Source organism: Pyrgilauda ruficollis, unplaced genomic scaffold (assembly GCF_017590135.1).
Source record: "Pyrgilauda ruficollis isolate IOZ18807 unplaced genomic scaffold, ASM1759013v1 scaffold28, whole genome shotgun sequence".
Classification (NCBI taxonomy): domain Eukaryota; kingdom Metazoa; phylum Chordata; class Aves; order Passeriformes; family Passeridae; genus Pyrgilauda; species Pyrgilauda ruficollis.
In genome coordinates this window covers 9,344,887-9,356,876 of record NW_024524155.1, presented here as the reverse complement: position 1 = coordinate 9,356,876, position 11,990 = coordinate 9,344,887, and the positions used below count along the sequence as shown (strand labels likewise).

Sequence of the window (11,990 nt, the reverse complement as noted above, 5' to 3'; positions counted from 1 at the left end):
CGTGCCGGGCGCAGCCAGCGGGGCCGGCCCTGCGCGGCCGGGGGGCGGCGGGCGCTGCGATTGGCCAGGCGGGTCACGTGGGGCGGGGGCTGCGGCCGCCACAGTAAACATGGAGTCGATCTTCCACGAGCGGGTGAGTGAGGGAGCGAGTTGCAGAATGCGGGAGGAGCGGGCGGGTCTCGCTACCCGCCCGCCTTGGCTATAGCGCTGTTGGTTGTGGCCGTCTGGGCCGCCGAGACGGGGGAGGTTCGCAAGCTGTCTTTGAGGAGCTGCTGGGGCGGTGCCTGGGCCTCCCGTCCCCGCGCTGAGCGCGGGGCACCCCCCGGAGCCCCCGGGGTGCGCTCGGGCTATGTCGGGCCTGGCCGCGCTGTCCCTCCCTGGCATCTCTCCAGCCTTTGGCAGTGGTTTGTTCTCTGCCTCGGGGGAGAGCCGGGGCCCCCGCGCGACGGTGCCTGTGCCTATGGCCCGTCCCAGCTGGACGCTGCCAGCCCTGCAGGGAAAGGAGAGCCAGGGCTGAGCCTCGGCGTCCGCTTTAGCACAGGGACTGTGTTCTGGGGACTGCAGATACAGTCCCCAAGTGCGGGGCGGTGTAGGCTGCAGCTACTTGTGTTTCTTGAGAGAGAGCTCGCATGGCAGAGAAATGAGTACGAGGATGAGCAGCGGCCGGCAGGGCTGTCCCTGTGCTCGCAGAGCCATCCGTCCCCGAGCCTGGCTTGGCTGTGGTTGTTAATGAGCATGGAGTGGGACAGCCGCTAGAGAAATGGCAGTTCATGCAGTGTGCTTCTGTGTGCCGAACAGTATTTCCTGTTCTGGAGGACAAATGCTGCTGTGAAATGCTGTGATTTATCCAGCTTCACAAATATGACCAATTTCTGTTTTAATGCTGTTCAAATTGTAGTTGAATTTTTTCTTGCACTTTGCCAGTGTCTCTTCCACTTTATTGTGTTAATCTTAATACTAGTTCTGTTACTTTGTTTTGTTATGTAGGATTGGTTTCCTTAAGAAGTCAAGTAAAGTAGCTGTGTGCCTTCCTTTAAAAAATTCCTGTTCTGAAATCCATAAAAACTGGGGAGTAGGTTTGGGTTTCAAAATTTGGCAAGTGTTGTGGTGTTAAGTAGCTGCTGTTCAGAGGGTGAGTGTTGGATTTCAGCCGTGATGGCCTCTGCTTCAGTGACCTTCAGTCTGGCTTTGAAAACAGTTTAACAAAATGTATTCTTTTCTTATGTGGCCTAGCTTATCACAGTATGAATTAACTTTTTATTACTACAAAGTTTCCTTTTAGTGAAATTAGTATGTAAACATGTAATACAATTAATTTTCAGTGGTATTTTACTATCTCTCCGTTTCTAAATCAGTTTCATGTTATTCTAATGGGGAAGCCTGTGATTGTTGAGCAGGTTCTTCTGTTACAGTTTCGTCATATGACCAGCAGCAGGGATGTGGTCCCAGAGGGAGAGAAGCTGGTGTTTAGTCTTGAGCTTCTTGTGCAGGAAGGGCACGAGCTGGAGGCGGCTTCCGGATTCCACAGAAGCCTGGCTGTACAGACAGTGGAGCTTTAGTAACTCACTGCTCAACTGAGTGATGAAGCCATAGGAAGATTCTGGAGTAAAGGGAACTTTCGAGGTTTCAGCTGTAAGGGAGATCATGGGAGAGTTCTACATATGATTTGTATGATGCTTTTATGGAATTTTAAAGAATATTGCTCAAAGGCATGTTCTTGTATTCTTAGTTTCTGTGGGTCTGGCTTGAGGGAAGGGTGTTCTGTTTTGTTTTGAGGGGTTTTGTTTTTAATGAAGAGCATGTGTAGGAGAGTTCTTAATTTAAATAAAAATGAAGAGTGATTAAAACAAAAGAGAAAAGCAGTTTTTTCAACTGATGTTACTTGTCTTGCACATGGAGTTACAGTTATTCGTAGAAAAGGGTTGCTTTTCATGGGAAGCTGCTTGTTGGTTTACCTTGTGTTTTGTTGTTTTTTTTTTTTTTTTTTAATGGGGCAGTATTTTATCTCATATATGAAAATGAGCCTGTCATGCATTCATTCAGATCTGAGATTTTTAAATTTGTGCTACAAAATCATGACTGACATTGTTAATTAGCTGTTTTAAAATTTGTGCTGACGTTTTAAAAGTCTTATAATTCTATTACATGTAATGTGCTGGACATGTAACAAAGTATCTGAACTGTTTATTTGAATCATCTATCAATTAAAAATATTTTCCTTCTTTAATATACTGAATTTAATTTTTTTTCTTGTTTCCTCATCATTGCTTTCAAGATTTTCAAACTAGTGGTATGACTTCATTTTATCTACTTCCTATATGTAAATTTCATGTGGAAAAGGAGCTTTATTGTTCCTCCAGCTCCTAATCACTTTCTCAGCAATAACGTGGAGAGCAGATTGTCATAGCCATACCTAGAAAAAAAGAAAATTTAAAAAATAATGAGAGTGTCTGTTATAGAAAATGTTTGTAGGGTACAAACATTTGTGGAATGTACAAATGAAGTAGAGATCTAAACTCTTTGATTTTTATGTATTGATGTTTTGGAAGAGGATAGAATGCATTGTTCTAATGGTTGCAGAGTCTCTGTGTGATTTGTTGGGTCATTAGCAATAGTTATGGTGTTTTCAAAAACAATTTTTACATTAAATTTATTTCCCTTAAGGAGATAAGGTAGTATGCATGTTGGGTTTTGTCCCATCAAGTTGATGGGAGGATTGTATTCTGTAGCTTGCAGTGTAATACATTGAAAGAATATATGGTATTCTGCATGAGTGGGGAGGGCAGGAAGTTTGCCAGAATGAAACATTTGAGTCATTTGACATAGTTTGCATTAATCTGGGGTGATTTTTTTTTCTTTTTCCATTTTTTTTCTCCCTTTCATTATTAGCAAGAAGGCTCATTGTGTGCTCAGCATTGTCTGAATAATTTGCTGCAAGGTGAATACTTCAGTCCTGTTGAGCTATCCTCTATTGCACAGCAACTGGATGAGGAAGAAAGGATGAGAATGGCAGAGGGAGGAGTATCTAGTGAAGAATACAGAACATTTTTACAGGTGAAATTATGTTCATTTGAGATTGCTTGATGTTGCCTGAAATGCAATATTGTCTGGCACAGACCTGCTATTCTTGCATAGCTAGACAAGGTTAATTTTCTAGTGCTAAAGATTTTAAATGTATAGGCCTTCTTATTCATGCATCTTAGATGTGTCATTTTCAAATGTTACTAGTACAGCTTTACAATAATTCTACAAAAAGCTACATTACCCTAATCTTATAAGTAGGAAGATCAGGCATGATGAGGAGGATCAGTGATTTTGTAAGCTGGTGTCAGATAGGAGCAGAAATTCCCATGTCTGTCTGCCCTTTAAGCACTGAACATCTCTAAAGGTTTGAGTTTTAAATTAAAATGCCTGTTTGGGGCATTGTAATTAGACTTACAGACAAGGACATAAGGCATTGCTTTAAGGATCTGCAGTTACATTTATTTTCACAACTCAATTATTTTTGACCTTTTATGCTTATACCATTTTTCCCTTTTCTCCCTTCCAACTTCACATTGAGCAGCAGCCTTCTGTAAATATGGATGATAGTGGATTCTTCTCAATTCAAGTAAGCACAGCTCTCTTCTGGCCATTTTCTATTTATGCAATATATGTTCTTTTATGTAATTTAAATGGCATTGAGCATTTCCATCTAGTTACCATTTTATGGGCTTAATGGGATTAAGTGCTGGACTTGCAAATGTTCAGAGTGTTTTCCTTTAAGAACAGTGACTTGCAGTTCTTCAGTTCATGGGCCCTCAAATACATAGGAGAACCACGGATTCAGGAACTGTGAAATGACACCTGCTGGCAATAAGCTTGAGTTCTAAGCGGTTTCTTGTGGGCACTTCAGGTGTAGACCTTGGCTCACACGTGAAAAAGCAGAATTCAGATTGCTTTCTCAAATTATAGATTGGAAAGCCCTTGGCAATGGTTACAGGGTTATCGCAGTGATCTGCAGATTTTTCTTGGGTGTTTTTGATTTTTTTTAAGGCCATAGGGGAAAAGTAATTAATACTGAATACTTAAACCAGACCAACAGCAAAAAAATTTTTTGAATACCAAATTGGGGCTTTTGTCTAGATTAGAGCTCTAGGCCTCTTTAGCTGTCTCTGAAGCTTTCAGTGGTACTTGTCAATGCTCCACACTCCCTCAAGAGCCTCGCTTCCTTATGGCCAAATGGGCTGGTTTGGTTTTTTTTTTAGCAAGAAACCATTAACGGTTTGGCTTTCCTGCTGTCTTTGGGCTGCTTCAGTAGCTGAAAAAAAATGCGTCCTTGTTCGACTTTTTTGTCCTGTCGGTGCTTTGTCATTTGAGGCACAGTTGGCTTGCTGAAAGGAATTTGAACTGGTAACTTAAAAGTTCTTACAGCCTTATTTTGTGTAGCTTTAAAGAGTTATTGTAAAAGAGTTGTTGCTCAGATCACTGACTGACTGATCCTGTGATAATCCAGTGGTACAAAATTTCCAACAGTTACTGTGAAGAAAGATTGAGATTGTATTGGGGGAAAGGGGGAACTAAGGGCAGAGCAGTGCATTGCGAGTAGAGAGAAGGCAGCTTGCAAAGTCTTTGTGGAAGGTGAAATGACAGCTTTGTTTGGAGGAGTATGCTCATTAACAAAGTTGAGTTAAATCCTAGTTTTGTTACTTCTCCTTAGCTAAGATATGAGTGTTATGCTTGCATGTGGATTCATGACAGCTGCATTTTGAGTAATGTGGTTCCTAGGTTTCCTGGCAATGTTTTGAAATTAGGTTTTATGAAAACAATATAATTGTTTAGCATAGCTAAGATGGTTGCATTGCTTGAATTTAGATTTGAAATAGTCTGACTCATGAAAAGTGTTCTTTTTTGTCAGGTTATAAGCAATGCCTTGAAAGTGTGGGGTTTAGAACTAATCCTCTTCAACAGCCCAGAGTACCAGAGACTTGGGATCGATCCTATGTAAGACTCTTTTAACACCTTGGTTTTATTTTACTGTAAAAATACTCTTAATCTATGTTTTAAATCTTTCATTTAAATTGGTGTTTTATGCTCTGTTGCATTTTGATGTTTGCATTGCCCCCTGGCTTTGGTTTGGTTTTTTTTTGTTTTTTTTTTGTTTTTTTTTTTTTTCTTTTTGGGGGTGCATGAGAACATCTGTCCTCTGTGCCTTCCTGATATTTCGGTATCTGTGGCATCACAGATACATGGAGATTTCAGTGATATTGACAACTTCCTGAATGTTATAAAAGCAGTATGAGTATTCTGTAATGTAACATCAATGGTTGTATTACTGAAACTTTATTATATTAAGTTTGAATTAGTGATAGCAAAAACATTATTATGTACTCTGATTTTAGAGTATTTAATTTTATTTATATCTTTTGTTTTTCTTTTTACAGAAATGAAAAATCATTTATTTGTAATTATAAGGAACACTGGTTTACAGTTCGAAAGTTAGGAAAACAGGTGACACTGTCTTTTTTATTTTAAAATTGACTTCAGAAATGGGTGTGGAAAAGTGGTTGCATGTAGATTGTGCTTCCCTTTTGCAAGCTTTTGCTGCAGTTTGGTTTAATAGTATCCCATATTAAAAAAAAAGGTAAATGTTTGTTTTATCACAAAAATACCAGGCAGGTCATTGTAAGTGTTAGCCTGGGAAAAGACTAGGATCAATTCCCTAGTGAATCTGTCCTTTCAGGAGCTACACCTCTGGTAGGGTCTTATGTGACTTCTTAAGTTATTTTCTTTTCTTTGTCTGCGTGAAATACTGAAGAAAAGTTATGCTGGGGGGTCAGAGGGAGTAGGGAATCCTGAACAAAGATTGGGATCCCTACAGAATTCAAGCTGATTTTAATCCAGTAAGATATTGGCGTTGTAAAATAATTTTGTTTATTTAAATGGGCAGTAGATATGAGAAGTTTTGGACGTATAATAATGGATACTCAAAAGAGTATCAATTAGAATGTGGTTTGGGGAAGTAGAATCTCAACTTTATACTGTTATAGAAAACTTTGAAACAATTGTATTCTAAGCAGGAAATAGTTATTAAAGGCAAGAGATGGTCATATTAGTATATGTTACATATGTACCAGCTCAGTTCATATCCATGTCCCTTAAAAAACCAATTCAGTGTTTTATTTCAGCAGCCAATCATTTTTCTGGATCATGCTTGTGTACTTGCAGCACATGTTGTATAAAGGCTTATGAGCTTTTATGCAACATGAGCTGATTTAGTGTTTGGTTTTTTCAGGGCTTTTTTCATAGAAAACATTCATGGAAAACAGCTTTTAGAGTCTGTAATAGTGGGAAAGGAATCTGTTTGCCCATTTGGCTCCTTTTTGCAAGTTCTGGCTACTTATGTTGTTATCCAGGTTTAAAAAAATAAAAATCTCTTGCGAGTGAGAACTAAACTCTACTGTTCTGCTTTAGTTTAAAAGTATGTTTACAGGCATTTTTTGTTTATATCTGATATCAAAAAGACTGGATGTTGTCTTAAAATTATGCTTATTATGCAATGAAACCATGTTGGGTGGAATTTTATGAGAGGGCATTCTAACCCAAGACATCCTAAGCTGGAGGGGGGATGCCTTTTTCCTCTTTTACCTGTGCTTGTAACCTCATGAGGACAGTACTAGGTGTCTAGAGGGTAATGAGAAGATTTGACAAAATAGGTTGCTTCTCCTCTGTTACAGTTAAAGCAAAATTAGTTTAACAAGATTTTCTCCTCCATAGTGTCTTTTAAAGTTTGCTGTAGTTTGTCCATCAATTTTTTTACAGAACTTTTTATTCTCCCACTCTTCTTCACTGTTGGTCTTTTTACCCTTTCCTAGTGGCAAGGAGTGTTTTTGGCAAATGAAGTAATTGCATGATGGGTGGTAGATAGTTACTTACATTGTTGTATGGGTCTGGTTGCAAGTCTGTGGTGCATATATGGAAGTTTGGGTAGATCTCTGGTGCATTTCTGTGAGAAGGGAGATAAAATTCTCCTTCCACAAAGTCAAATGGTGCTTTCTGGTTAAAACTGCATCATACTGAATGAGTAGGTCTAAAAAAAAGTTCTTTAGCTTCATTGGAATATATGTGGGGGTTTAAAGGTAGACTATTTTGTTTCACGTTGAGTATATTTTCTCTCTAGAAGTTTTATGTAAGTATAATACTGCTTCTGTTTAGAAGTATTATAAATTACTAGTTATGGTCTTGGGTAACTAGAAGTGAGTTGTATATATTTATATTGTTTCTCCTGTTGTAATATAAGAGTGCTGTACTCTTAGCATACTAAATTTGAGTAAACTTCTTTCTAATTTTTAAGTTTAAAAATTATCTGAGAGAAGGGTGAACACTTGTTTGCAGCATCACCAGTTATTAATGGTGGAATGTTCCATGAAAGTATTTAATGCAAATAATCGATAATGCAAATAATCTGTTTCCTGTAACTATTAATTTCTTAACACATAGCATTAACTGATGAAGGGTTTCTTACTACATTACCCTCAGGTTTAAAACTAGGAGAATTAAGCAGAATTTTAGAATGATGTCTGAAATAAATCAAAATACAATGGTTAAAGATTATCTGTTTTAATGTGTTTCCCTGGTACCAGTATTCAGTAATGGGAGAGAGCATGCAGTAATTTCCACACTTCAGATGTCCTGTTAGACTATTTGAAGAATAATGTTTAGCAGTGTAGGTATTATGCTTCAAAAAACTTTTATTTGATAATTTATTTTACTAGATTTATTTGGATATTCCATAATAAAACATTACCACAATGTACAGGAATGGATTACCAAGTAATCTTCATGCTAATTTGTTCTCTCAACCTTTTTTTTTTCTTAATTACAGTGGTTTAACTTGAACTCTCTCTTGATGGGTCCAGAACTAATATCAGATACATATCTTGCACTTTTCTTGGCTCAATTACAACAGGAAGGTAATAGTAACTTGCAGATGTTAAATCTCATTAATTAAAAGTAGGTAATAATCATTATTTCTTAGAACTTACATATTCAGTTAACTACCCTTAGTTTTACGATTCAAATAACCCAAGTCCTTATTATAAAAGGTAGAGTCTTACATCTTAAATTGCACATTATTGTATTCCATATAGTGTGCATTTTAGAGTGTTTGTATCTGCAATTTAATGCTGTAGACTTACAATTTCTTGTTTCAGGTTATTCCATATTTGTAGTAAAAGGTGACCTGCCAGACTGTGAGGCTGATCAGCTGCTGCAGATGATTCGGGTACAGCAAATGCAGCGACCAAAATTGATTGGCGAAGAGGCAGCACAGTCAAGAGATCAGAGGTAAGGTAAATAAAGATTTAATTTTGATGATGTTCAGTATGATTGGTTTATAATTTGGAAGTAATAAGAAGTACCTTTAGTTCAATGTTTATGGCTGTTGCACACAGTAAAAGCAGGTTGATGGACAACAAATGGTGTATTTTTAAGTGGGCAAAAGCTGGCTTGAGAAGGATTGAGTCTTTCCATGTGCATAAGCATATTATAGTGCAGATTTTTGACTCAGGGAGGAAAATAATTTAGAAAATCTCAAACTATGGTTAATAGTAATTATTTTATAATTAAGACTGGTTTGTGTATTTTGTCATAAGTAGAAAAGAACGAGAAACTGATCTTTGAATTCCATATCATATAAATCATACAGCATTCTGTTTTAGAATAATTTTGCTATAACGTTTTGGTGCTGCTCATTTTTGATGGATTCTGCTAATATAAAACATCCTTGAAAGCATATAAAGTTAGTACTTTATGCACTTCTGCAATGATTTCACGGAATTTTCAAAGTGAACAAATTGCATACTGATAAAAAGGCTTTAGGTTTCTCAGAGGAATTCATTACTTTTTTCCGCTTGGTAAAGTTAAACTGATGTTGTAAATTGATGGAATAATTAGCAGTAACATGGGAAGTGTGTACAGTTTGCATGGGTTCTGTTGCTTTAGTGTGGCCTTCAAGGCCTCCTTGAGAAGGAGACTGCACTTTTTTCTGTTGGTGTAACTGTTTAAATAGCAGTAGGTTTGAATAACATGTATCACGGCTTTTTGTGGGCTTATCGTTTTTGATGATTTACTAACTAATAGCTTGTCAACATATGCATTGGTTTAGAGGTCACTGTGTGGCAAATATATGTTAACGTTGCTCTGCAGTTTTGCACTTTTTTCTGTTGGTGCAACTGTTTAAATAGCAGTAGGTTTGAATAACATGTATCACGGCTTTTTGTGGGCTTATAGTTTTTGATGATTTACTAACTAATAGCTTGTCAACATATGCATTGGTTTAGAGGTCACTGTGTGGCAAATATATGTTAACGTTGCTCTGCAGTTGCTTGCAGCCCTTTTGTGCTTTTTCATTTTTCAGGAAAATACTTGTTTATGTAACAGGCTTTCACAAGAAAAATGTTTTTCCCAAAGTTAAACCTAGAGTTAAATTGGCAGAACATACTAATTTAAACCTCATGATAAAATCTAATATAATTTCTGTCTGAATTTTGTTATGAATGTATGAATTTCACAGGCTACCCAGAAGTGACGTGGACCAAGCAATAGAAGTTAACCATCCCTTTGACGGAACAGGCATGTTAGATGAAGATGAAGAGAATTTTCAGAGAGCCCTGGCTCTAAGTAGGCAGGAAATTGATATGGAGGATGAAGAAGCTGATCTTCGCAGAGCCATTCAGCTCAGCATGCAAGGTGCAGTGCTTATCTGAATTTCTTGCAGTGCTTTAAGCAGCTCCTGGAATCAGTTTGTCTGGCAATTTTTCCAGCATGTGTCAATATCTCTGGAAAGTCTGGTTTGAGGCATGGAAGGACAATCCAGGATTGTGCATAACTATCCCGGTCCTGCTTTTTGAAAAGTTGTAACTTGCATGTTGTTGTTGATTATTAGGAAAGAAGAACAAATTTGCAAAGGGTAGCGGGAGGAAAGGGAGACAGTCGTAAGGTGAGGAGAAGAGAAATTATCAAGCGAAGTTCTTCTAGGTGCTTAGATTGCCAAAAAGTCTTACTTCTCAAGTTTGAGGATATGTTTTAAGTTATATTTTATTTGCTAATTTCATTTTACTATAATTAGTAGGATATGGCATGTTCTGCTTTTAGGTAGCCGTCGAAGTGAACTCTCAGGCTCATTACCACAGAATGTGCCTCAGTCATCTCACAGCAGTCAGACAGACTCCCTTTCTTCAGAAGAACTGCGAAGGAGAAGACAAGCCTATTTTGAAAAGTAAAGTAGTTGATAGAAAACAGCATGTGGAAGTACATGTATTTCTCAGTGCTTTTGGGGTGTGGATGGGCTTCTTACTGAGGTCCAGCTCAACTCTTCTGTCTTAATATGGCTTCCTAACAGTACCTGAATTTTACTATTCTCTGGTGGTTCATACACAGAAACCTCTAGTAAGAGGGAGGGTGTTTGTTAATAAGTCTTGCTAATACTGCAAAATAGTCTTGCTACTACTGCAAGTCTTGTGAAGAAAGAAAACATTTCTTATAAAAGTACTTTTAATGAAATCCTGTAAATTTCTGCAACTACCTTCCCAACAAAAAGTATTATTTCTCTAAGACTTTGCTTTTGGGTAAGTACATGCTTCTCATGTGCATCACATAAAAGCATTGTACACATTTTATGGTACTGTTCTGGTGTACCTTCTTAATAGATAGCTGAGCTATTGTAGCTTTTCCTTATCTGTCTCTTACAGTAATAAAGGAAATAAAGACCAGGGAGAAATGCTATGGATGGGAGGAGTTAGACTTCACATGGTAGGATAAGAATGCAGAGCTTCCAAATCCTGGGAAAATAGTCTTGTGGCTTGGAATATAACACTGGGAAGATACCTATCTGAAGGTTAGCAGGGTGAAATGATAAAAGAGATTTTGGGCACAGGGGTGTTGTACTAAGCAGCTTCTACTTTTGACTCCTGGCCTTCCTTACAATGAAATGAACTTGATTCACATCTCATACTGATGTTAATCTTATTCTCTTACAAATTTATGACACTTTCAGACAGCAACAACAGCTACAGCAGCAAGATCAGACTCCAAACCTAAAGGACAAAGCACCTCTTAGTTCAAGCACTGCAGAACCTGGTGCAGGTATTGTTTTTTAATCTTACATTCAGCACAGCAATGTGTCTTTTTCATCTTTGTGTTGTTTATTAATTTTCCTTGTCTGCCTATTTTGTCACTTCAGCAGCCATTCCAATGGTGTATTACAGCCATTACTGTATTGGCAGTGAAGGAAATTATGACTTTCCTGAAAAGCCTGTTTCCCTTTGAATGTCAATATCCTATTTCAAAGTGAAGAGCATTGCTATTACCCCAACTGTTTGTTTTCTAAATTACTTATAAAGTTGATTGACAACTTGGAATAGCATCTGACAAAGTTACTGGAACCAGTTTTTAGAAGACCATGTGTAGACCTCACCAGTGTCAGGTATTGGTGATCCGAAACTGGTGTATATTGTTGCAAACTGACTGTTGTTGGTGAAAAACTATTTGCAAAATGTTTAGTGATTTTTAAAAACAAAACCAGTTTTGTCAGTGGGGTAGGAAAAGGTGGCTGTGGATGAAAGGAACAACAAATGCATTTAACTATAGTTAAGAACTGTGAATTTATTACAGCTTGTGTGCATGTATTGTCTTTAGGAGGTGATATGAGTGAAGAAGACATGCTTCAAGCAGCCATGAATATGTCTCTGGAGTCTGTCAGAAACCACTTGAATTCAGAAGAGGAGAAATAACATCATTTTTTTCCATCTTATTGTCAAAACGTTAAGTCTCAATTAAAATTCTACTGTGTGGATGTTGCACAAGCAGGGTTCATTTCAGAGCTGTGGAAGCAAGAATGAAAGGGGGGCTGCTGGAGGTCAGTTTAGAGAGGATCTGCAAATACAAAAAAGATTGCACTAATTTAGAGAACTGTAGCACTCCTACAAAACATCTGCTCACAAGAGTAGTGG

The 11,990-nt window shown here is 37.9% G+C and overlaps 1 protein-coding gene across 3 annotated transcripts; it reads left to right on the top strand.

Moving 5' to 3' along the window:
- The first annotated feature begins 83 nt into the window (after window positions 1-83).
- ATXN3 (ataxin 3) lies at window positions 84-11,963 on the top strand. Of its 3 annotated transcripts, XM_041471878.1 has the most exons (12): window positions 96-133; window positions 1,413-1,632; window positions 2,890-3,054; window positions 3,566-3,610; window positions 4,898-4,983; window positions 5,424-5,490; window positions 7,865-7,952; window positions 8,193-8,325; window positions 9,554-9,729; window positions 10,135-10,258; window positions 11,036-11,124; window positions 11,677-11,963. In XM_041471878.1, exons 3-12 carry the CDS (start codon window positions 3,001-3,003, stop codon window positions 11,769-11,771), a joined length of 957 nt encoding a protein of 318 aa, XP_041327812.1. In that variant the 5' UTR covers window positions 96-133; window positions 1,413-1,632; window positions 2,890-3,000; the 3' UTR covers window positions 11,772-11,963. The 3 variants fall into 3 exon arrangements, with proteins under 3 accessions (XP_041327811.1, XP_041327813.1, XP_041327812.1); XM_041471877.1 differs by lacking the exon at window positions 1,413-1,632 and having other exon boundaries at window positions 84-133; XM_041471879.1 differs by lacking the exons at window positions 1,413-1,632; window positions 4,898-4,983; window positions 5,424-5,490 and having other exon boundaries at window positions 86-133.
- Window positions 11,964-11,990: the final 27 nt, after the last annotated feature.